Source organism: Hirundo rustica, chromosome 2, assembly GCF_015227805.2.
Source record: "Hirundo rustica isolate bHirRus1 chromosome 2, bHirRus1.pri.v3, whole genome shotgun sequence".
In the NCBI taxonomy this organism is placed as follows: domain Eukaryota; kingdom Metazoa; phylum Chordata; class Aves; order Passeriformes; family Hirundinidae; genus Hirundo; species Hirundo rustica.
This window is the reverse complement of record NC_053451.1, coordinates 83509342-83535169: the sequence shown is the minus strand read 5'-3', so window position 1 is coordinate 83535169 and position 25828 is coordinate 83509342. Positions and strand designations below refer to the sequence as shown.

Below are 25828 nucleotides of genomic sequence, written 5' to 3'. Positions count from 1 at the left end.
AAAAAAGGTTTATGTGTCCTTCTTCTCAGTAGTTCTGGAAATAAAAAGCTTGGTGCTCACTCACCTAGAGAAGGATCTTTTAAATAGTTTGTCTTCCTGCTCCATCAGCAGATCAGGTTTATTTCAGTCAGACATTTTAATCATTTTGGAATGAAGTTGGCCAGAAGCAACAAAGCTTTGAGCTGCTTACAGGAGATGCTTACCCGTGTGAAGTGTAGAGAAGACATCTGTCTGTGTGAAGGACAGGAATGGTTTTGAACAAAAAGATGTAGTGACCCAGAATCTACTGAAAATACGCACTTGACATCTTAGTGTGGGTATATTTAATGGCGTTCAATTTTTCTCATCCAAATACCTTCAGATCCTTTAGCAGCAGACACTTTTGCAGGGCCACGTGTTGTCTCACTTTCTGATGTGAGAGGACCATAACTAAATGAGAAGGCAAAACAGAGGTTGCCAAGTGCCTAGATAGCAACAAATTTACTGATTTTTCCAACTTAACTGATTTGTCTAGTTATGGTTCCACAGCCTGGAGTTGTGGAAGAAGGAAGAAAGACTGGCTGCTGCTCCCTGGACATAGAAGGTTAAACAGAAGACTTGAAATTTCATTTTGTTCTCTTGTGAGAAGGTGCCAGTTTATGGGTTCCTGTTACTTACCTGTGGATGAAATGTAGCAGTTCACTTTCAGTTATTGGGGTATTAATTGCTGCATTGCTGTTTGCCTCACTACCCACAGAAACTTTGATCTTGTTTCTTTCTCGCTGAACTGCCATTACGTTATTGAACTAAATACTCTAAGTCATTATTTCTCCCACCCATTGGGAAAGGAAACATTATCAGTTTACCATTATTCTCCACTCCACTCCAGTAGTTCTGCAGTCATGTCCCACAGATTAGCTGCTGCCCATCATGGCCTCATGAGCTGCCATTGACTTTCAGTTCTGGGAATTAGTGTAGTTTTTGTACATGCTTCAATCAGACTGTGTGGTAGAATGAAAAAAATACTGTTCTTTCTAGGTCCAAACTGCAAGTTGATCCCTGTGAGGTACCTTTACCTTCAAACTGAGTTAAAATGGATGGCACAACAAGGAGTGCTCTCCTGTTCCTGTGGCACACCCTCTTCACTTCCATTTCTTATTCTAGTCTACCTCCTTTGAGGATAACGAGGAGTTATCATCAGGAATAGGAGGAAAAATAATCAGAGGAGGATCTTGTTGTATGTTGGAATTGTGGTAAGTGAGGATTTCAGGCTTTCTGTGCTAAAAGACACTGACCCTCAAGCGAGCAGTGCATTTGACTTGAGGCCGTGGAACAGGCTCATGAAGTTGAGTGATGGCACTGGGGTTGTGGGTGTGTAGTTTCAATAGTATTGTGTGATCTCACAGAGTGAAAAACTTGGAATTTAAGGTTTTAGTATATAGTAATAGATATGGGGAAATATGGAGGATTTAAGGCGTTGTCCAAGTCCTTCTTCACCTTGGTTTCAGGTGTTTTTTTCTAATTGGGTGAAAAAGGCATTGCAGGCCTTGGGTGGTTGGTTATTGGGTTAAAAGTAAAAATAATACAGGTGTCATCTCATCATTGGACAGTTAGTGCTTAAAAGACCTTGGAAGGAGTTAAAATTCAGCTCCATTTTCTACCTTGTTAGTTAGAGCTCAGGACTCGTGAGACTGTACTATAGATAAGAATTAATAAACACTGAGTCTGAACACGAAACTGCAACTCCTGTGCGTTAATCCCAGCTCTAACACGAAGAAAAGATAAACTCACAGTTGTAGAATAATATATCACTTCAGCTTCTACAAGGTAGCTGCAGTGGCAGTTTTTTCATCGTATTGGTGAATAAAGAAATGACTGAAAAGCAGAAAAGACTTCTTGAAAACTGTTTTGATGGTTTTCTAATGTGATGTTCATTTCAAATACTTATTCAAATGAAAGCAAGAAAATCTTGAGCATAACATTTGGCAGCTTTTTGCTGTAGCTCTTATTTAGGCATATTTCAGTATCTGTGTGAAATTTTAAATGCTAAGAAAAACATTTTAGTGCATTTAATTTTCAGTGTATCTTGGGCTGAGTTACATTTTCAATGCGGCTTCCCCCCCCCACCCTTATTACTTTAGGCCACCACCTCAAACACATCTCACCTGTTCTATGTGTGTTTTTCACTATAGAAGATTATGAAGCAAGCCCTAACCTTTTCACAAGTTGAATATATTACTTCCTTTTTGCTCTTTTCTGTTACAAAGATATGAAAACACGTTGTAAAGGAAGTGAAGAGATTATTAGGAATGGAAAAAGAACTTAAATGGAACAAACCCATAGTTTTCCCAAATCTCTGCATTTGGAGTACCTTAATAACCACAAGAATAAAATACATGTTCTTCCATCTTCTTGTGAAAAATCATTGAAGCTTTAGCTAGTACATAGTACTTGTAGTCTTCTGTTGTCAAGAAATTGTATCACCAATTCAGCTGTGTGTTTGGCTAGCACTTAAATTAATGGCTTGTATTACTGGATGCTTCAATATTTTAATTAAGGTGCCTCTGTTTTTATGAAAAAAGATGAGTAGTGTAGGATATTAGTGGCATTCCCAAGTAGTTCTAGTGTATAATTCAGTTCTTTCATCTCCAGCAGACACATAGAGCAGGTTACCCATGCCAAAGAGAGCAATTTCTGACCTCTGCCCACAGGAAGATGGGACTGCCACTGTGATGAGTTGTGACTGAACTTTTTCCCTTTTAGTGTGTCTCATCTAAAAGAGGCCTGATGGTGTAAAACTATGTGGTGTAAATTATAATAGACAGACACACTGACTCCTTTTCTACCTCCATTTGCATTTCTAGAATATTGGGGATTTCCTTAAAAGACAGGTAAAAAAAATACAGGCAATTCTTCCACCTTGTCGGGTCAATAGTAGAGAGAACTTTGTTTCCCTTTACACAGAAAAATATGGGTTGATAATGTGCTAAAACTGTGATTTATGGTATTAAATCATATATTTCTTTTTAATATACAATATTTTTTGCTTGCTATCTTGGGCAAGCTGTTGCATGTTTTTGATGCACCAAGATTAAGAAGTTCCTTTAACGCTCCCAAGAACAGGATGGCAATAAACATTCAAGACATCCTGATTCCTACCCTAGGTCCACTCCTTCCAGTGCCACCCACTTTCATATTGTTATTTAGCTAGATAGGGCAATAGCTGGCTTCAGAAGAACTGAACAAGATGTGCATCATCATCTGAGAATGTTCAATATCACAATGAAGTTGTATCAGCAGACAGGTGAGACAATGTGTTTTGGGAAGACTTCACTTGTAGGAACTGTTTTGAAGTAAAGCTACTGAACGTACATAAGCTGTTCAGACCTGCCTGGGACTAGTACCTAACCTTGCCAACATTCCAGTTCCCTTTGGGCAAATTCATCACCTGTATGGAGATCAGCACATGTCGGCCTACTTTTGACATTCTGGGGGGGGGGAAAAAAACAAAAACAAAAACAAAAACAAAAACAAAACACCCAACAAAAAAACCCCTGAGGATTTATGGGATTGCTCCTTTCTCATTTCATGGTATAGTTCTTGTTTTAACTGGCTGAAAAAGTCACCTCTTCAGCCTAAATGTCCTTAACTGTTCTGAGACTCAGCAGTTGGCCTTGACATGGAGAATGACAATACCCAAATTGAATTTTAGAGCTCCTATAGGTAGCTATAAGCCAGACCTTTATAAACCATTCTGATGTTTCAAATTTGGGCAGGGGAGAGGGAGTTTGCCTGCTTGAACATCAACCTTCTTGAGCATCCAGTGTCACCAAGTTCTATCAGTCCCTCTTATGTTGTTGCATCTGGTTTTTGTAGTTAGCATAAAAGCACGAGTTCAGTTGTATGTTCTGGATAACTCAACAGAAATGCATTTGGGGGCAGCCTGTGCCCCACAACAGACAATCACCCTGCAACACCATCAGTGCTCAGACTGGCCACTCATGGTAGCAGAGTCCTGAGCTATTTGCTGCCCTAGACAAAACAGCTCTGACAAGCCCCCTGCACGTTATCCCGCAAGCACAAGGGAGGATGCCCACCAGCCACCCTGCTGGTGCTGGGCACCAGGGTGATGGCTGCAATCCAGTTCAAAGGACAAGGCTGTAGGCACATGTGTTTGCTAGAGACAGGCATGAGATAGCTATGATGCTATGACAAAACTGGATTTAAATCACATCAATAATTTAAAAGTGTGTCCATGTACAGATAGATGCATGATTTTTTCATTTTCCAAAGCTTTGTACCATCACAGTCTGCAGTATCTGACATCTCTCGCCATGTAGAATATGCATGGATATTTATACATCAAACAAACAAACTAGATCAATAGAAACAGTCATGGTGGGCAATGTTTGCCTGTGAGGATAAGCATTCACTGGGGAGCGGAGCATGCTTCAGTTTAATAGTCCAACATCATATTTTAAATTTATAAAAGTAGGGGTTTTTTGTTGTCCCTCTGTTGCCAATTCCAAGTTGCTGCAAAGTGGATTCCTAACCTCCATCCACTTCTTTAATTTGGTGGGCCAAGTAAGGGGGCTGACAGGATGGCTTTTATCAGCTGCTATTGCTGAGCCAAGAAGAAAGCAGGGAAGTGCTGCTTTGAGGACAAAGTATGTCTGAGTGATCCTTTCAAGCATGCTTCAGAGAAGGACGGTCTCCTCTTACAAGCTACTTGAGCTTCCACAGCACCACACCCTACTTTGAAGGCGAGGATGTCAAACAGGTTGGCTTTCCCCTCTGGGAAGGAGGTGGATCCAAAGAGTTCAGGCACCCTCCTGATTGGGTGCTGCCACTGCTTCCCCAGCTCTCCGTGCTTCCTCCCTGGGTGATAAATAAGTTTCTTGAAGCACAGGTGACACCTAATGTGCTGCTTGCAGCTTGGCTCAAGCAGGGCTGCTTGCTTTTGTTACTTGCCTTGTGTGCAAAAAGGTTTCTCTCTCTCTTGCAGAGCTTGGGTGTGGTGGTGAGAAATAATCTTTGTACAGAGCTGCTGGTTCCAAGAGTCTCCCTCAAACCTTGGCACTGCAGTTGCAACATCTGCCATCATTGCTGGTAAAAAACCAACTGCTGCAATCAAGGCACTGCATAGAAGAGCATGGAGAAATTCAGGAGTATTTTTCTTTTGTGCCTTGGCTTTCTTCTAGTCTGTGTAAGAGGTAAGTGACCTTTACCTTGGCTAATTTCAAAGGCTAGATTATTAAAAATGAAAAAAATGCCTAACCCCCAAACAAAACAAAAAAACCTAAGTTCCCAACGCCTAAAAGGGATGCTTGTTTGTTTTGAAAAACTTGCTAGCAGTTTGTTGGTTTTTTGGTTTGTTTTTTTTTTTTTTTTTTTTTTTTAAGCTACTGTTTCATGAGAAGCATTCAAAAGTGTTTATATGTGCTTCACCAGTTTCTAAAGTGATACGTGTCTCCTGGATGATTGTTCGTAATAGCTATACTAGTTGGAGTTTGTTCATTTCTTATTTTATCACTAGTGTTCCTTCCCTAAAATGATTCACAAGTTTAGGCTTGAGTATAAATTTTTAAATTGGAAGCTGTAAAATAAAAGCTTCAAGGGGAACTTGCTCCAAAGAGATTCTTAGTCAAAGAATGACTTCATGTGTTAAAGCTTTTCTTGGTTATTGATATTTATTGTAAAACCAAATTCTGATTCAGTTTAAAGGCCTTTATATTGGTTCATATACTTTAGTAATTTTAAACTAATTGTTTATTAACCTTAATAAATGTATTCCACACACAAGCATACTTTTTCATGCAGGGCTAATTTAGAATTGAATACATTTTGTATATATTTTTTGATGAATAAATAGCAATAGGCGAAATGTAGTCTTTTCATACTGAGTCATTTTACTATATTCAAACATAATTTCTTTCAGCAAAGTATTATTTCTAACTTTTCTTGAAGTCAAACCAAATAGAATTAACTTTGTGTGCACCTGCCATGTGGTATACTTGTAACCTTTTCTTTTTTGTATATTAACAATATCGCAGAAAATTTTAGTACAGTGCAGGAAGAAATCAATTATTAATCACTTGCTCCAAAATAGCAGCTGCTGCTGATTCTCCCACCACCCCTATTTAAACAAAGTCCCTAGGAGATCTTGCAGTGATGGGCAGTGGAAATCACCTTGTCTTAACTTCTTAGTTCAATGGTTTCATTTTAACAAGTGAGGAATTTTTTAGAGGTCTTCAGCAATTAGCATGGCATAGAAAGAGCAGAGCAGTAGGACTGTGCCAGCCTGCCTGTTGTATTGTGAGCAGTCATGATTCATGCAGTCTCTCACCTCTTGGCATGCAGACTTTCTTGTTCTGTAACTGTCATATGTTGAATAGTTCTGTTCAGACAACCTGAGCATGAGCAAGCCAATTTGCATATACTCTACTATTTTAATTACAAGGGTAGTCAGCCTAATCATTCTTCATTTATACATCTGTTAATTTAGAGCCAATTTAGTCTCTCCCTTGCTTTGGGGGAGAAGACATTGCTGAAAGTTGCTGTGGGCTTTGGGCACAGTCTTAAGACTCTGGAGACAATTTTATCCACTTTGACAAGCAAACTTAATTATTTTAAGACTGTGGCAACAGCCACTGAATTTTATCATCAAAGTATTCACCATGTTTCAGGGGACATTTACAAGAACCTCTTCTCAGTCCCAATCAAGACATGAGAAATGCTTGCCCGTGCTTGTGAAAAGGTGGTCTGGTGTTCTTATGACAGGAATGTCTATGCCACGATTCACCCTTTTATAGGCAGCTTAATTCTTTTCTAAATCGCAATCTTTTGTGATAGCATCTATAAATTACTGGACCATCACAGCCAGACCAGATGACATCATTCCTCCCACTATCCAGCATTTCCTTTGTGTCCGACTATCTTGAGTTAGTTGGCTAAACTACCTTGATGGACACATCTTAACAGAAGCATAACAGAACCAAGAACAATATTGCACAAGGAAAGTGAAATCTGATACAGTTCAGAAACATATATGCTGACTGCAGTATTCCATTTTTAGCTACGCTCTAGCTTTTGGAATATCCAGACTTAGGTGGGTTACATGAACTCTCCTATGTATTTGAGCTTCAACAATGAATTGTCTGTGAGGATTTTAGCCCAATCCAAATGAAATAAACTTCACAGAAACTTCTTCCACTGAATTTCATGGTAACGTTCCTCACCAGTTCCTGCAGCTTGGCTGATCTCTGGTATTTCAGCTTTGGCTGTGTTTTTCATTTCAGGTGTGCTCAGACACAACTCAGATTGCTCCCAGGTAACTGAGATCATGCATCTGTTTGAAACATAGATCCCCATCTTGGCCACAAACCTGTGTGCATACCTGCAGTAGGGAATCTGTGCAACCTAGGGGCTCTCCCCTGTATGGACTGGGAAGGCAACTGAGACTCTCACTCAGACCTGACTGCTCAGCATGCTCCTCAGATTCCCAATGTAAATATAATCTATATTTTCATGGTCTTCAATGTTGACTGATAGATTACATGTTTAGCCAGAAACAAAGACACTGTGAAGACTGGTATGTCTGAGATGCTTTACTCCACCAGGTATTGAATGCTCTAGGTAAAGGGAACAGCATTTATTGCAAGTCAGCAAACCATGCACCTCTGTTCAGCCAAGGCTTACAAAGCTTTTGACTCAAAGTCAGTTGTAGTCTTGGTTAATCAGCTTTGCACTTTATGGGGGGAAAATTGTAGACCTATTTGAATTTGAGACCCTATGTGACTTAGTTCTATGAATAATGTAGTTTCCACTGGAGTTAAAAGACAGAAACAGGAGAGATGACAAACACAGTCCTGTTTTACTGCTCCATGTATCTGCAGTCCTCACTGTCCTCACAGTGTGAGGTCCCTGTGGACGTGCTGAAGCACTTACAGATTAAGGAGGCAACAAATTCTCTTCTGCTGGCTGCCAAAACTATTTCACTCCCAAGACCTGAACTGTGATTATCCACAGGCACATCAGTGCTATCAGCTAAGGGAGTGATTGCAGCTCGAAAAATCCACATACCTGAACTGGTTGAGACACTTAACAACGGCAGAACGGTTGCAACATCAGAGCTCGGGAAGAGAAAACAACTGGTGTAGTTACTCAGCTTCTCAGGTTCACTTTTCAAACATTGCTGCCATGTTGCAAGCCTGCTTGAGTGTGTATTATTAACTTCTTTGCACCATCAGTTGTCGAACCCTTTCCATCCCACTGAGGATAATAAATAACAAATAAATGTCAGATACTTTTCAATATTAGAAATCAATAAAAACAGACCTTTCTGTGGCATTTTGCCTCGTAGTAGGAGGGGAGAGATTCAGTTTGTTTGGATTAGAGTCTTCCTTCCTTTCCACAGGCTGACGTCTGTGAGCATTATGGGAAAATACTAAAAATACTTCAATCTGGCCTGTAGTGCAATATCTTCTGAAGGCAAACACACCATCCCAGCTGGAAGAATGGGCTTGGATGGGTTATGAAAATATAAGTCCCGCTTCTGCTGCATAAGATTTGCCTGTTATCAGTAGATTTTTAATTCATGAAGAATTATGTAAAAGTTAAATCACAGCAATATGTTTTCAAAGGGCAACAATGACAGGGAAAAAGTGAATGCAAAGGCCAGAGTAGGCACTAAGATTAGCAGACAAATTGAAGTCCTTCCTTACATCCCTGGTCTAGTTACACCAGTGGTGAAGGAACCAGGGACTATCAATATTGAAGGTCAAGAGCTATTTTGCATGCATTTTACCAGTGTACCTGGTGTGAAAGTGGGAAGAGGAACATTAAAACACATTCTGTGAGCGACAGAAAACAGAAAACCTTGGCATCTCCTTGACCACCTACGTTATATTCTGTTCCCTCTGTGGTCTCGAAATTACTCACTGGAGAAGGTGGGATTAGTTAGCTGGTACTTAAGCAGCTAGTGGTCATTCTGAGAGCCCAACACAGCTGTTGCCTGTGCCACACTAAGGATTTCAGTAGGAATACTCATACAAGTCTCTTGTTTGAGCACATGTTCTCATGTAATGTGACCATCATTAAGCCTGAGACTCTCAGACCAAATGGCTGAAAAGGGCTGGCAGCTTCATGAACCTGTAGTGACAGAGAGAAGCTTTGGATTAAGAGCCCACACCATGGGCTAAGCTCTTCTGCCTCATGACACAAAGCTGAAAATCTGAGTAAAGTGCACAGAAACATGTATGTTCCTTCATGGGAGATCCCAATTCTTTTGCTCTGCCTGCAATTTTACAGCACCATCTTCTTCTGCACTCATTCTGAAGCAAAATTCAGAATTTTATTTTTTAATGTATGCAGGGCATATCAGATCATAAAGAACATCAGTTAGCTTTGAACAGCAAGGCAAATATCATAGAACTAAAAGATTTTCTTTTGTGTTTGGTGAGACTATGTTGCACAGAGCCAAAGCAGTACGGGCACTCCTACTTTATTAGTGCATCTTAGTTGCTGGTAATTATTTAAATGTGTTCTTGTATGAATAAGCAAAAGAGTCCTTTTCATTTCCCTTGTATTTAAACTAAAACCAGAAGTGGCCTAGCAAAAACTATGAAGCCAATAATCAGGTCCACATGTTGTGGTCTATATACTGGACCTTGGATCTTAATTATAGATCTTAAAATATACTCATTTTCCACCCCAGCATCAAGGGGTTGTAATGGCAATCGTTGTTTATGAAACGAAAGGAAAAACAAGCTACAGTAACATCATCAGGAAATATGGATCATGAGGCTATTACATGAAAGAAATAGTACCTGCTCATTGAGATTTTGTCTGCAGTGTCCACTCTGGGGTGTAAACTTTCATGTTCTCCCAGAAATTAGTAATTTCCTTTAAACAAACATAATTGCTTCCTGAATAAAGTTGGACCAGTACATGAGCATGCTTCAAGTCCTATGCATGGGAAAATACATCCTTTTTTCTCATGATGGAGCAAATAGGTTTCTTGATTGTATTATAATCAGAAATGGTCTGTGCAAAGAATAACTTAAAATTTCAGCTAAAAAAAATACATAAAGTGAGTCTCATGAGTGATTTTGGTAACATATTGTTCCATTTTAGAAAATTTTTGTTCTCATTTTTAAGTCACAGACTTCTTTCTCATTCTCTGCCAGCTTCATACTGTTTTAAGCTCATTGTATTCGCAAAACAATTCCTAATTAATTACACTGAAGAAATCATACTTGAACAAGTCTTTAAATACTGTAAAGTTGACTTATTCTCCCTTTTTATCTTGCTCAGAATTAGAAGTTAGTTGCTTCTAATTTATTTGTCACACAGGTAATCTATCCCAAACACGATTACCAGCAATGCACCCAAACCCAATTAATTTAAGCATCTTAATGACAAAATTATTTGTCTAACATGCAGATATATACATTTTAGGTGTGTGTCCAGAAACATGTACAAAGTTATACAAACACATTTTCTCATGGATTTTAGCTGCCTTTTTAATATTAAATTATGCATATTAAAATCCTGAGAAGTTAATTTCATTTGTCATGTAACCTGATCCTCACTTAGAAATATTCATTACTGCCTTATTTAAATCTGTGTCATTTTAAGGGCCACAAGTTGTGTTTGTATGGAGATTGAGAATTGCAGAGTGATGTCGTGGTAGACTTTGGTCAGAAAACTTTACTTCTGTTGTCACGACAAACTGACAACACTCCCTTGCAGAATCCAGCCTTGTTCCTCAAGAATTCAACTCAAAAGCTGTAGCACCTCAGACCCTCGTGATCAAACAGATGCACGGTTAAAGTGTGGTGGATCCATTCAACATTTAGCTAACAAATTAAACCACAGACAGAAGATGCTACTGTCTACATTTTAGTGACTGGATATTTGGGTAATATTTTCAGAAAATTAATATCCCAGATTTGGGAGCAAGAAATGTTGATGTGCCTGAGGACATGACTTTGCAAGCATTTTCTCAAATTCTCTGTTATGAGTCATTGGGGACCACCCACAAAAAATATTATTACAGTAATTTTATTTCTTTGTCAAAACAGGGATACTCCCAGAAGAAAGGTTAGAAGTAATGCCAAGAAATAGAACACTAGCTGAAAAACAGTAATAACAGAGATAACGCTGAGATAATACCACCTGCACAGCTAAATCTCTTCGCAACTTTATCCAGATTAAAACAAACACAGCCAACATCAACAAACACAAAACCCCCAACCAATAAAAAACAAAACAAAAACACCCACCAAAAAAGAGTGGAACAAAGTTCTTTCTGCCCCACTAAAATTTCTTTCATTTTCATTTTAATCAGTATATTTCCAACTCTTTCTATTATGGAAGCTGATAAAAAAAAAAAATGTGGAAAATTAATTTATTTCAGTCTGTTTGTTCTGTGGAGAGCTTCTCTAATTTATTCCCCTCGTCATTTATCTTCAGAGTTCTCTGAAGTGACTGCAGGTCCTATTGAGCTAAATATTTTCTGAGACTCTAATGTGGTTTTGTTTTTAGACCAACCATATAAAGTCTGAGCTGTTCAGCTATTTAACCAACTGTTATCCTTCTGAAATTAGATTCTTAAAAATGTCTAGGTACAGTCTCAGGAATGGTAATGAGCATTTAAAATTCTGCTCCACAGAATCTTACTCCTTGAGGTCATTTGATGTTATTATCAGAGGAAGTTGGCATGGAAGTCCAAGCAGTCTTTTGGTTTATTGTAGTATAATTTACCATGCCGCACAGATGTCCTGATACAAAGTGCCCATCTGTCAAAGTTTATGTTTACATAGTCAAAGAAATTTCACTGTGGATTCTTGTCTTACTCCTAGGCGGTCGTTCTGTGTTGGTGTCCTTTTCTTTTTATAACTTGGTTTATCATCAGAAATAATTTTTTAAAAAATCAGTCTGAATAATTCCTGCAGGAGATTTTCAGTCTCCTTTTTTCTCTTCTTAGAATTTCTGTACCTTTCTTCTGTTTCTCCCTTGAAGTCTCAACCTTCAAGTCTCAAACCTTTTGCCTTTTTGCACCTTTTCCATAGCAAAACAGACATACACAATAGGTGAAGGAAACATTGGTATTGTCCAGAAGAAGGGCAGGTGTCAGTAATTGTTTCAGTCTGTTGTTTTGCTTTAGTTCTCATGCAATTGAAGTTATCTGCATCATCTTGCTTGAATTTCATAATCTGATTAGATTCCAGCTTCTATTTTTATTTTTCCCTAACTTCAAAGAAATATTCCACGTGAAAGTTTTCCACAGTCTTCCTTCACAAGATGATTTTGTCACATTCTCTTTACAGCATTAGGACCTCTGTAGTTGCTTTCCATATTGTTAGTTTCTGCATGTCATGACCTGTAACAAAGAAGCTGGTTTGGCCAACAGCTCTTCGGTATTACAGAATTATTTATCATGACTCTTATTCTGATTATGGTTACAAAATTATTCCTGATGACTCACTCCAATAAGAAATGGTTTTAGCCATTGATGTTGGCATCCTGGGGCAAAGCCAGACAGCCTCCTCCAGTACTCAGAATGCTGATCAAAAATGAGGATTTTACCAGAGGACAAAATCAAAGGACTGTCAAAATTAATTTGCTTGTACTGCAGACACTGAAGAAATAATATAATAATATTATAATCAGAATAATATCATTTGACCATATAAGTCAAATCAATGCCAGGATGTCCACCTGTGCGTAGCATGACTGAAGCAAGATCAGAGGATTCCATGGCTGGGGTGACAGCAGAAGCTCAGGGCCGGGGCTGGTGGTGCACTCAGGGCTCAAGCAGAAAATATCTTCTGATAAAGAAACTTGTTTATTTTATATATTTATGTATTTAATGGATTAATATTAAAAAATGCAATCTGTCAGAGTCTTAGATTATGGGTTTAATAATGGCTTTAAATTGAAAGAGAGTAGTTTTAAATTAGATATTAGGAAGACTTGGTTTTTTACTGTGAGTGTGGTGAGGCATTGGAACAGGCTGTCCAGAGAAGTTGTGGATACCCCATCCCTAGAAATTCTTCAGGGCTGAATGGGTTGCTGAACAACCTGCTCTAATGGAAGGTGTCCTTGCCCATGGCAGCGGGAGTGTGTGGTCTTTAAGGTCCTTTCCAACACAAACTGTTCTGTGCTTCTGTGGTTCCATGAATATTATCCACCTGAAGATCCAATCCAAAAATTACTGAACTTGGCAATGTTGGCTGAGAGGCCAGGGCAGAGGAGGGAATGCCAGCCAAATGAGGGAACACACCGAAAACATATCAAATAATAAAGAGATAACCTGCCACTCTGCTAACATTACTGGGAAAGTCTTACACGCTCTTGCCTATTTTTACTTACCAAACGTATTCCTCTTAATATTTTACTGGGCAGTTTTGCTTAGAAGCCATTCATACTTTGCATTCCAACCTTGTTTTATCTCTTCCATTATACCCTGTCCATAAATTAAGTTCACAGACTTACATTAAAATCCTCATGGGAATCAAAACATTTCTACTTTATATTCCTGCGCTGACTGGTATTTGAGGATCACACAGTGTTTCACCACTGATAATTAATCTTTCTGGAAGCTCTTTGACACAGGCAAGAGCTATTATTCAGGAACAGTGATTAATGAGAAGAATGCCATAAAGATGTAAAGGACATGTCAAGATGAAGGAGCTGAGCTGAACCCCGAGCACTGCTGTGCTGACAAACCTGTGTTTTGTACAGCCTCTCTCTGTTCCCCAGCTTCTTCACTTGAACAGTGACACCTTTCTTGCTGTGAAGTATTCAAAACTTGCCAAGAAAAACTCCTCAAAGTATTAGGCCTTTTAGAAAGGATAATAAACATATGCAGATCAAGTGCAGCTTGCATTTCTGTTTAGGGAAGTCATAGAATGTCATGACTTTTTGTGGGTTTGTGTAGGCTGATCTTATATTTGGAATGCAAACACAAGGATGATGCATCACCCTGCATGGAAACCAGTGGATTCATATTCTGCAAATGTGTTTCATGAAGCCTGTATATTACAAGGAAAGTGGCAGATTGTAGAGTTGAAAGTAAGATTCAAATGAATAACAGTGTGTTCAGTTCAAAGTCATCTATTTCAGTTTATACATTTAAAATATTTTCCAGTTTTATTTGCCTGCTAACTTCAAAAGTACAGATGCTAATTACTCTGCTGTGACATTCAAAGACTGCTGTCACCTAACAGAGAACAGGAAGAATTATTTTTTTTCCTTTTTCAGATCTTTAAATTTACAGATGAAATGAAATTTGGTAAACACATTTACTATCTTTTATTTATGGCCCATGTTACAGTAAGAATTTTAAAAAAAAACAAGTTGATTTGTGCTGCAAATGATCACAAGGCAAGCTTGACAGTGAAGCTGCTTGCTAAGCTAAGCCAGTACAATAATAATGAATATATTAAAAATTCTCACCTAATGGTTTTGGTTCACAAGTACTATGCTGAATGCTACTTTCATCTGTCTCCTGGCAATAGTCGTATGCCCTCTAACTGGCAACCTGTGTTCTTCAAAGGGGTGTTTGCTCAGCAGGTGAATATGGTAACACAAGAGAGCAGCTTTTCTTTGGCCTGCCTGAACAAATAACTTCCTTGAATTGAATGAGCCCATCTCTCACAGTCATTCAGGACTGCACTGCACAGGGATGACAGCTGATAGCTTGTTCTGTGCCTGCTGCTGTTTGGATGGCTCTTTCTTTTGCCTCTTACTGTTATTCTGGCTCTGTACAGAGCCCTCATGTCTGGAGGTCATGGAAACTTGCCTGCTGACTTAGTGTCTTCTGTCACATTCCTTCTAGGTCAAGGTGATTTTGATTTAGCTGATGCCCTTGATCACCCTGGTATGTAGATTTTCTATCCTTATTTTACTATGGCATTTACATCTAATCTTAAATCTTTTTCCTTGGAAAAAGGAATGGAATGGAATATGAAGTGGCTACTACTTACGTTAAAGATACACAGAACTGGAGAATGCTAGATTTCAATGTTTGTATCATGAAATGAAAATCTTCTTTAAAACAAAGAAAAAAATAGCTTTGAAAACATATTCCTTCATTTGTGGTTTCTGCTGTGATACATAAAGGTTTATTGAAAGCAGCTCCCTATATTTGCAGCTACCTGCTTTTGTTACGTTGAAGTTGTTAATGTTTATTGGCGTGTCATTGTGTTCAACAGATGACATCATTACCAGGAAGCCTACGGTGATCAGAAGACCGACGAGACCAGTGTTCAGTGAGTAATAAGTAATAGGTCATAAAACTGATTTTGTATATGTAAGAAACTTTCACCTGAGGTTTTTCATCATATTTGCTGCCATGTTTTAGCTGAGATAATGTGTGAATAACATCTGTCTCCTTAAAATACTTTATACTTGGTCATGTTTAAAGATAGCTTAGAGTGCCAATATCTGCACTGAAGTTCCCTCAGTCAGGTGAAAGGAATTTTTATGGACTCGTAAATCTGTTAGAGATATGAACATCAGATGAATATCTGCCCTAATCAAATCCACTCCACTAATTTTTGGGGAGGAAGAACTCCATGTTTTCCAACTATTTCAAAGTCTTCTTCAGTACTACAGAGGATTGAAGAGAATTTAAAAAAACCAATTAAAACGTATTAAAAAACCCAAATCCACAGCGTTACAAATAAATTATTGGATGTGGAAAGTGCAGGAAGATGGTACAAAAGTACGTTCTAGCATCTGCTTAATGCTTCATCTTAACTTCAGGGTTTCCTCTATATCCTTCAGAAGTGAGGCTTATTGAGATTTTTGTACAACTGAGGTTAATTACAGGCAGCATCCTCTGGGCATCCCATGCACCTCTGCCTGAGCTGAAGCTCTCCTGTAGGCACCTCCCTAGTCTAGCAAAATTCATCACAAAATTTGATGGAAGATAATGCTTGTTTACAAAATCTCAAAGTAAGTTGATGTTTACCCACTCAACATTGTTCCTGCATTCTCCTAAATTCCCCCATATCCTCACACCCACATGCTTACGAGCACCAAGATGAGTGTGCTTAGGTGGTCTGGTGAGCGTCATGTGCGACATGAGACAAAACTTGCCAGTCCTTGTCCTGTCTCTGTGCTTCTTCTGGATCAGAAATGACAAGTAGAATCCACAGATCTTTTGTATCCTTTAGGAGTAATCAGGTATTATAGACAGGTCCTTTGCCTCACAATATTTCTCACTCTAGTGTCTCTAGACCCTTGGTCAGGTTGCTGACCGCTATATTTTTCATTTGCTTGGAGTACACAGGCTATGTGCAGATGCTGCCACCTTTGGTGTTAGAATGCCTTTCTACTTTTCCCCTGCTGCCAAGTTATCTGTGCTGTCATCGGAGCACAGGCCTGCTGGTTTTGACAGAAACAAGACATTCCTCAGTTTTACTCAGTTTTACTGCTGTTCTTTTAAGAGTTTGTTGTTTTTTCTGGTCCTGAAAGACACATTCTGTTTTTATTTCATTCGTATCAACCTTAGCATTTCTGAAACCAATCTCTACATGAACCCTCTGGAGCAGAACTTGCCTTTTACCTGAATTCTTCATTTCAATAATAAATTGAATCCGGCTTCCAATTTATTTCTTCTTACAATTGACAGGTAAAGGCATTTTTGAAATGCAGCTCTCTGCTGGGCAGACACAGGGAGGATCTACACCTGACAAGAACAAACCAAGTCATGCATTACATTATTTTTCTGCCAGATTTCCTAGTGACATCAAAGTATTTCTGCATTGTTACCCAAATGAGACTAGATACTGTGCAAACACAGCTTCCCACTCCTCCTTGGTATAAAGAACAGAAGAAAACTGGTTTCTGCATGGTGACCTTCCTGCATTTCAGGAATTCTGACACATCTCTAATGAAAAAAATTATTTGTTTAATTGAGAGTCTATCTAATTTTCTGTGGCAAAAAGCACTGATACCAAAATTTAGATAAGTTTTGCTATCCCTTTTCTTCTGATTTACTGTATCACTCCACACATATAAGCATCAAGAAGGGGACATCCATCTGATGTTTTTCTTTCAGAGCTCACCTTCATTTCACATACACCTTAAAACACCACCCACATACTCATATCCACACATGTGTGTTAGAAACAGTTCCTCTTTACACATCTGCAGCTCATGGACAAATTGTTTATTCCATCCCAGGTACAGCGAGACACCTCATGGTGCTGGGCAATGGTCACAGCCTGTTGATTTACTGGGTAACTATCACATGTGGACATTTAATTCTATCTAAAAACATTTATGGCTCAGGCAAGTAAAAACAGACTGTCTCCCAACCTCAGCCAGGCTCATTTGATTGCCTGAAGCAAGGGGGTCACCATGACCCTTACACAGATTAGCTGATTCAATCTCTCCCCAAGTAGGTTTATTGTTCCCTAGTATTTGTTCTTGAAATGGGTATTAAGTTTTCGCAGTTCAATAAACTACACTGAAGCCAAACATACATATACCAATTTTAACCACAAGTATAACTGTTAATAATTAAGCGTATTTTAGAAACAGGTACAGTTACATGTTATAACATAGCTAATTTTATTTTTGTACTTGCAGGTATATTAGAAGTAGTGATCTTGATTCAAGTGTAAGATTTATTTTACCATCGTTTAAAACAGGAAAAAGTCGTTTGTATTTTGAGTAGAAAATACTGTGCTATTTGTCAATTAGTGTGTGGGAAGGTGTTAGAGTCTATTAGAGTTTTCAAGAAAAGTGTGATAAGTTATTTGAATTTGTGGCACTGACTTGAAAAATGTGGTTGTCAAACATGCAGTTGTACACATTCTAACAAAAATAACATTTAATTTCCTTCAAAATGTGTGTGTAACTCACTTTTCTACATCTTTCTCATATTCATTTTTAGACAATGATCTGCATTTAGGAGATGCTCTTGGTGGGGGTGAGTATTCCTTTTTTTTCTTGAATACAAGGGGATTTTTTTCTTTCTTAGTCTTTTCCTGAACTCTGCCTAATTTCTAGAAAGAGATTTCAATACTGCAGGAGGTGCCGTGGTCATGAGAGCTATTACAACTCACGTACATGCAGCTCTTCTGCCTGAGGCCATCATGCAGAGTGGGGACAGCACCTGGTCACCAGCTACCTTTGAGAGGTTCCAGCTGCCTGACCTTGCATGAACTGAAACTAGCTGGGGCTTGGCAGAGAACCCCAGGCATGGCTGGGGAGAGCAAATGTGGTCCGTTCAGTTGTGATGGCTCAGGGTGGAGTCCTCTGACAGTAGCTGTAATATTTTCAGCTACCAAAAATGAGCCTGCCTAAGATTAGAAATCAGAGGTAACACTGGATGGAGAGGTTTGAGCTTCTTGTAGCTCTGCTGATGGCAAAATAGAAATCCGGGAAGGAATGTTTCAGAGATGAGCACTGGTGAATACAGCTTATGCTTGAAGCGGTCAAGATGTTGTAACATGCTGTTAACTTCCAGATATTCCCATAACACTCAGACCTGACCTAAGAAATATTCACAGTATTGTACTGAGCTGTGCAGACTTATGAAATCCTTGAGGTTGGAAATTTGTACACCAAATTTTATTTAGTGTGTTTAGAGATAGACCAAGGATGAGAAGTATTCCAGAAAGGTTCTTGAATACTGTAGTTACCCAAAATGCAATTAGTATTGAATCAAAGCCTTAAATTCCACTTCAATCACGGCCACAAAAAAAGAAAAAATGAGCTGCAGTGGTCTGGTTTACTCACGTTTTAGCCTCAGAGAATGACACCTTTTATTTTTATATTTTTTTCCCATTTCCAAGTTCCCCTGTGGCACTTCATGCCTTTGTTTGAATGACATATTACTCCACATTTTTCAAAGCTGAATCTAATTTTATTGATAATTCCCGTGTTTATATTTTCATTTATACCTCTCTATCATAATTCTTTCATTCCTGCAAGCTTTTATTGAATTTATTTATTAATTTTACTGTTATGAGGGGATAGGTTAAATATATTGACTAAAGTATTAATAGCTTAAGTATCTTAACTAAATCAAATATTTTAATTCCAAGGATGGAAAATTGCATTTCTGTTGTTTTTTATTTCTTTGTTCCATATTTAGTTCAGGTTCTTACTTGACCTTCATACATGGTATAATGAGTTTAAAGTTACATATCTCATTATCAGTATTCTCTGGGCATTATTTTTTCACCAGCTATGCCATACAATATGTCCTCTTAAGCTTAGAGAAGACTAAGTGCAACATCACAATAGAAATGAAATATGGGATTGGTGGTTTTCTTCTGTTGTGCTACAGTGAATCTTAGGTCGTTACACAGAGAGCTGGAATGGAACAAGTCTTTCCTCTACTGAATATAATTGATTGGGCAAAGTCTGATTCAGCAAAGCTTTATGACTCTACTTAAAATCCATTGGCTGTAGGCCAAACTCACTTGAAGTTAAGCATGTACCTAAATAATTTTATGCATCAGAACCTAAATGATGCTCAGAAACAGAAGCACTGTATTTAGCAGCTGGGTGAGAATAAAGCATAGCAAAAGGGCATCTGGCATGTTTGGAAGATGAAAGATTTAAGGAGGGGGAGGGAAATTGCTATTTATTTCTGTGACCTAATTTTGATCTGGGCAGAGCTAGATTCATTGTCTGGGTATGAGAACAGTTTAATATGTGGTTGAATTGGTTGAGAAAAGGATGGCAAGAGAAAACCAACTCTATACACGCAGAGCAGCAACCCTAGGTATTAAATGTGGCGGGCTTTGACCTGAGTGAGCTCTTCAGCATTGCATACGCAGTTTGGAAACTGCTGTTAGTCATCAGATCTCCTGCTCTATCCAATGCATCTGTTTCTAATTCTTTGGCAAAAAATTAAGGCTAAATGCTAGCACAAAGTCCTAAACAACAGCAAAGCTGAAGTCTGAGTTCATTTTGCACAGTTCAAGAGCAGAAAATTCATTATGCATTAGGCAAATTCAGAATCTGTTAGATGAAACTTATCTGCAGGCCTTAATACCTGTGGGTGGCAATGAGATAACCTATTGCCTCCTGCCCAGACAAGAACACCAGCTTCTCTGTTGGCTCTGAATAACTGCACCACCGACACCCACAATGACACATTGTGCCTCCCAACTGTCAGCTTTCAACAATGTTAGCACTTGCCAGGTATACTTAAAGTATTTTCCCTCAATGCTTTTTGTGAATTCTTCTCTTTTGAAAATATTCCCTGTTTACTTCCAAGTCAGTTTTTGTAGCTAGGTATTTGTTGATGTAGTGCTTAAATCTTCTTAACTACTGACAAGGTCCTTTATTAATTCATGGGAGGACAAATTAGAAATAGGTATAAAATGTTTTTATTTACAGCTCCCAGTTTTGCCTGTTCAATCATCTAACAATATTAACTATCAATAGGTGACATCTCAAGAAAACCTTTATACCCACCTCTTCCACCACGCCCAGGAAGCTATGGTAATTCTGGTAAGACTACTTGCTGTTAAGAAAATGTAGTGCTATGAGCTGTTCAGATCAGACATTTTTAATGATTTAATCTCTTATTTCTCTAGTAATATCTTTTATCATCCTTTCTCTGCGTTCTCCTTTTGTAGTCACTGTTTCTGAGTCAGAGTTGAGAAAGTTTTTCCTAAATCACAGAATGTCTGGGTTGGAAGAGACCTTCAAGATCATCGAGTCCAACCCATGCCTTAATATCTCAATAAAACCATGGTACTGAGTGCCACATCCACCTCCCCAGGCAGACCATTCCAGTACCTTATCACTCTTTCTGTAAAAAATGTTTTCCTAATATCCAACCTAAATTTCCATTGATGCAACCTGAGACTGTGTCCCCTCGTTTTGTCAGTTGCTGCCTGGAGAAAGAGACCAACCCCCAGCTGTCCACAACCACCCTTCAAGAGATTGTAGTCTCTTGAAGTCACCTCTGAGTCTCCTTTTCTCCAGGCTAAACAACCCCAGCTCCCTCACTCGTTCCTCACAGGGTTTGTGTTCCAAGTGCCCCACCAGCCTTGTTCCCTCCTCTGGACATGCTCAAGCATCTCAACGTCCTTCCTAAACTGAGGGCCCCAGAACTGGACCCAGCACTCAAGGTGTGGTCTGAGCAGTGCCGAGTACAGGGGAAGAATGACCTCCCTGCTCCTGCTGGCCACACCATTCCTGATCCAGGCCAGGATGCCACTGGCCTCTTGGCCACCAGGGCACACTGCTGGCACCTTCTCAGCTGCTGTCACCAGCACCCCCAGGTCCCTTTCCTCCTGGGCACTGTCTGACCACGCTGTCCCCAATCACTAAACCCCATTTTATTGTGGCCAAAGTGCAGGACTCGGCACTTGGACATAATAAATTCCATCTTATTAGACTCTGCCCATCCATCCAACTGTTCCAGGTCTCTCTGCAGAGCCCTCCTACCTTCCAAAAGATCAACACACACTCCCAGCTTAGTGTCATCTGCAAATTTACTAATCAAAGATTCAATACCCACATCCATGTCATCAATAAAAATATTGAACAGAGCTGGCCCCAGCACAGATCCCTGAGGGACACCACTGGTGACTGGTCGCCAGCTGGATGCAGCACCATTCACCACCACTCTCTGGGCCCGGCCATGCAGCCAGTTCCTAACCCAGTGAAGAGAGCTCCTGTCCAAGCCACGGGCTGCCAGCTTATCCAGGAGTGTGCTGTGGGAGATAGTGTCAAAGGCTTTGCTGAGGTCCAAATAGAACTGTCAGTGTTGATGCCATAAAGTTTTTCTGTTTGTTCAAAATGTGGAATGCTGCATCTTAAGTGGCACAAGACTAACATTTAATCCTGTTTGCATTTTCACCTTGGGCGTGTATACACTAAACTATGCAAAGGTTCAAATTTGACATCTAGCTGCAGGGCAGGGATAAACCTGTGTTCAGATCAATTTGAGATGTGCATCTGAGATGGCCCTGGGGCATACAGCAAATGGGGCTGGGCAACCTGTATGGCTTTTGAGTTTGGTTGCAGACGCTTGCTTAAATAAAGTAAATGTGGCATATCTATTCTGGCTTTCGCCCTGTACCTCTACTTACTTTGGGTATGGCTGTAGTGAGCATGGACAGGTCCTTATGGAGTCTTTCCTGTAAAGGACCCACTGACTCTCAGCTTCAGGGATCACTGGGACTCAGTATTTCAAATTAAATAAGGAATTTTTGTTACTAAGAGCCCAAGCCCACATATCCCACAAGTTCCCAAAGCAGACACAGAATCATAGAGACCAGTAGTGTCAGTACTTCAGCTTTCAGGTGAATTTTGATAGGTGACTCTTCATTGTAAGACATGTGACCCATCCACCATGTTGAAGCTGGGATTTCAAAGGTCCCACATCTCTCCCTAGAACACTACAAAAGGCATGGACAAGAGAGCTGAAGGGGTTACCACTGTAGATAATTTTGCAGCTGGAATATTTATCTTGCAGGAGGTTTTGATGACTCAGATCTCCTTGACGGAAAGCCTCTACCACCAGGTAACATTTCCCTATTTCCCTTGCAACGTGTTCCTAACACCTGTAAGTTGGAGCTGGTTGTTTTTGCTTTGGTGGTAATCTCTCACTGAAGGTATAGGATCAGACTCTGTTATTTTTATTTAGGCTAGTTATCCTTCATGAAAAAACATGGGTTTGAGCCTGAAGCTAGAACTTGAAACATATTCCAAAGCATTTTTAACATTCTAGCATATGCCAGAAGCCTGCAGGTTTTATCCCTTTGAATTCAGCAAGGAAAGTCCAAAAGCGAGGGGTATGATGAAGTAGATGGACCAAGATTAAGATCTTGATGCAAACTACTGATAAATGATCTGATTGCCTGGCAGTAGAAAAGGGTATACTGGCCTCCCTGTGAAATCAGTTTGATGTAGCCTGTTACATACGGTCCTTCTATAAGACAATAACATTCTTCCCCAAAAAGGAAGTGTCAAGAGGATGAACAGTTATTTCTCTGGCCAGCACAACTATCAGTGGGGAGTGGAAGAACAGCTCCTCTCTTGCAGTCTTGTTGGGCCACCCATTTTTCCCATTATACATCACAATTTGCTGAGTAAAATCTTAGTTCTCAAAATAGGATGACAAACATTTCTTTGATGAAACTTCATCCTCTGTTCCAGGAGAAGAGGAGCATCATTTCAATCATGGAGGGAACACAGGTATAGTAAATAATTTACATTATTCTACAATTGATTTCTGATCTCTATGAAATATTAAAACAATGATAGCTTTATGAAAGTAGCACATATAATAAATTAGGCTTTTAGACATAATTTTCACATCAGCTGTAATATAACACAATTTCTATTTATCTGCTTAATTCAATAGTTTCACCAAATTATTTTCATAATTTAGTAAAGGCACACTTTAGTTGACAATATGCTTAAGACAAACCACTTAAGTGCCTCTGAAAAAGAAACCTTTCTCTTTCTTTTTTCCACAGATTCGGGTTTAATAGCAGGAGTTACCTCTCCTGTAATTTCTGCATTTGTAATACTGGTTGTTGGATCAATAGCTGCCTACACTGCTTACAAGAATAAGAAACTTTGTTTCAAACCACGTGGTAAGGCCCAAACAGTTTTCCACTGATTTAGTGCTGAAGTGGATGGGAATTTGACAAACAGTTGTCTCTGCCACCAGAGAGGTGCCTCACAGTTGTGGCTCTGAGTGGGGAAACCAGCCTGGGTGGCCCAGATCAGCTTCGAGAAGCTGGCAAAGAACACCCACAGTGGAAATACTGATTGTTTAATTTTCATTTTTCAGGAGGGGCTACAGTGTAAACTACTGAAAGAAGAGTTGCTGTCTGAACACAGACTCCTTTGGTTGGTGACATTCTACATTGCCATTCCGACAGAAGAAAATCTTCCTCTAACGGACGTTTTCCTGAGACATTGCAATCCTGCTCTCTCTAACCTGACGTCACTTTTGCACCTTGAGCTTTATGTCATCAAAGATATGCTTAAAACATCCAGGGGTTGTATTGTACTCTCTGACCTGCATTCATAAGGGTCAGATACAGATTTTGACTCAAAAATTATCTTAAGTACAAAGAAATCAAGTTTGATATAAGCTAAAAATGGAAAGATTTGGGTTTGTGAGGATTTGAGTCACCAAATAATTTTTTTTTCAGTTTTCAAAATTTTCCAAAAAACCTAGTTCTTCTGATAGAATTGGGATAAAGAGTTTGCCATCTCCTTTCACACTTGTTGGGTCTCTAGTATATTTCTGTAATGTTTACTATGTTTAAAGAAAATTTGTTGTTGTCAAAAGAATTAAAAATTTGAATGCCTTTACTTTGTATTTATGTTTGAATACTAGTTAATTAAAAGGAATATAGCTAGAAAATTCATCTTAATTTTATAATATATTGAAAAGATTATGCATATTGACAAACCACTGTTTAAAATAGAATAGAGAGGAACACATTCTGATTTTATTTATTTATTTATTTGATTACTGAAATGGTATTTAGCTCTTCTCAGGAACTAGAACTTCACTTAAGTTTCTTTTCTCTTCTTGCAAACTTAGGCCCTGCTCTAGGAACCTTTGAAGGCATTAATCTAGCAAGATGGTTTGGGTTTACTTTAAGTATTATTTGTAACTTCTGAAAAGGGAAAATGGGTACAAAGCTTTTTCTGATCCATTTAGAATGAGTTTGTGATGCTTCAATCTCTAAAATCTAAGTCACAATGACTTTTAAACTTCATACTGTGTAGAGGTGTGATTGACATAGTTTTCCTAGCTAGGCTGTTTTCATGTCTTTCCCTCATTCCTGATCGGCCTTGCTGTGCTAACAATGTCCTCATGTAGACTAATCTGTCATGAAAACTGGTGCTTTTCCTGTCTATCTGCCTTCATTTAGCTAACTGCATCAAAAAAACAGCAAATGAATTAAATACAGATGGAAGCTGGCAAAACTAGCAGTTTACTGACATAATTCTGCAATACAGCCATTTGAGCTAACTTTTTAAAGCATAAGGAAATTGGTGTGGTTTTATCTTCATTTTATATGCAAAGCATGGGTTTTCTTACCACAATTCCATTTATATGGAGGTGAATATGATTTTGTGTTTATTACATCATTGAGAGGAATACTTACACTAAAAAAGTACTTTTTCATAAAATACTATTTATCTAAATTATATTTCAAATTGATATATGTTTTCTGCTTAGATTACCACTTTTTTTTTTTTTTTTTTTTTTAATCCTAGAAGAAATTATAATGTACATCAGTTTAAACATAGAAACATCTTGACAACATACAAATGAACACCTTTGTGGCTATCACTTTCAACTTATGAATGAGAAAATATTTTTAATATAGGTTTCAAGGACATTTAATATTTATTTTAAAATATTAATTTTCCATGTTAACAGTTAAAACAGATTGATATATGTTTTGTCAGATAGACATAAAGATTTGATTAATGAAATGACTAGTGTTTTGCTGTTACAACTTCAGTTGTTTGTTCAAACATGAAAATATATATTTTGCTTCTTTCTCTTCAAAATTTTCAATAAACACCTACCATGTTTGGGTCTAAGATGACCCAAGTTTTGTTTGTTTTGTTTGCTGCTTTCTGGAACATATGAGGTTTGATACCTTCTATATTCAAGTTCAAATATGACCCACTAGGGAAAAGAAGGAAACACTTCAAACTAAAGAAAAATTACAGGGGAAAAACCCACAAAATTATCAAAACAGCTTATCTATAGCAAAACTATCTATTCTTTCTCTCTTTTATTTCCCTCTTTTTTTTTTTTTTTTTTTTTTTTTTTTTTTTTTTTTTTTTTTTTTTTTTTCCCCATTTGTAAGTG

At 38.6% G+C, this 25828-nt stretch overlaps 1 protein-coding gene across 1 annotated transcript; it reads left to right on the top strand.

The window, feature by feature from the left end:
- The first annotated feature begins 772 nt into the window (after nucleotides 1-772).
- On the top strand, nucleotides 773-24214 carry XG (Xg glycoprotein (Xg blood group)). Its single transcript, XM_040056127.2, has 10 exons — nucleotides 773-1232; nucleotides 4985-5192; nucleotides 14825-14866; nucleotides 15201-15257; nucleotides 17894-17929; nucleotides 20404-20469; nucleotides 22448-22495; nucleotides 23131-23169; nucleotides 23454-23573; nucleotides 23774-24214. The coding sequence occupies exons 2-10, from the start codon at nucleotides 5132-5134 to the stop codon at nucleotides 23788-23790; spliced, it is 486 nt and encodes a 161-aa protein (XP_039912061.1). The 5' UTR covers nucleotides 773-1232; nucleotides 4985-5131; the 3' UTR covers nucleotides 23791-24214.
- Nucleotides 24215-25828: the final 1614 nt, after the last annotated feature.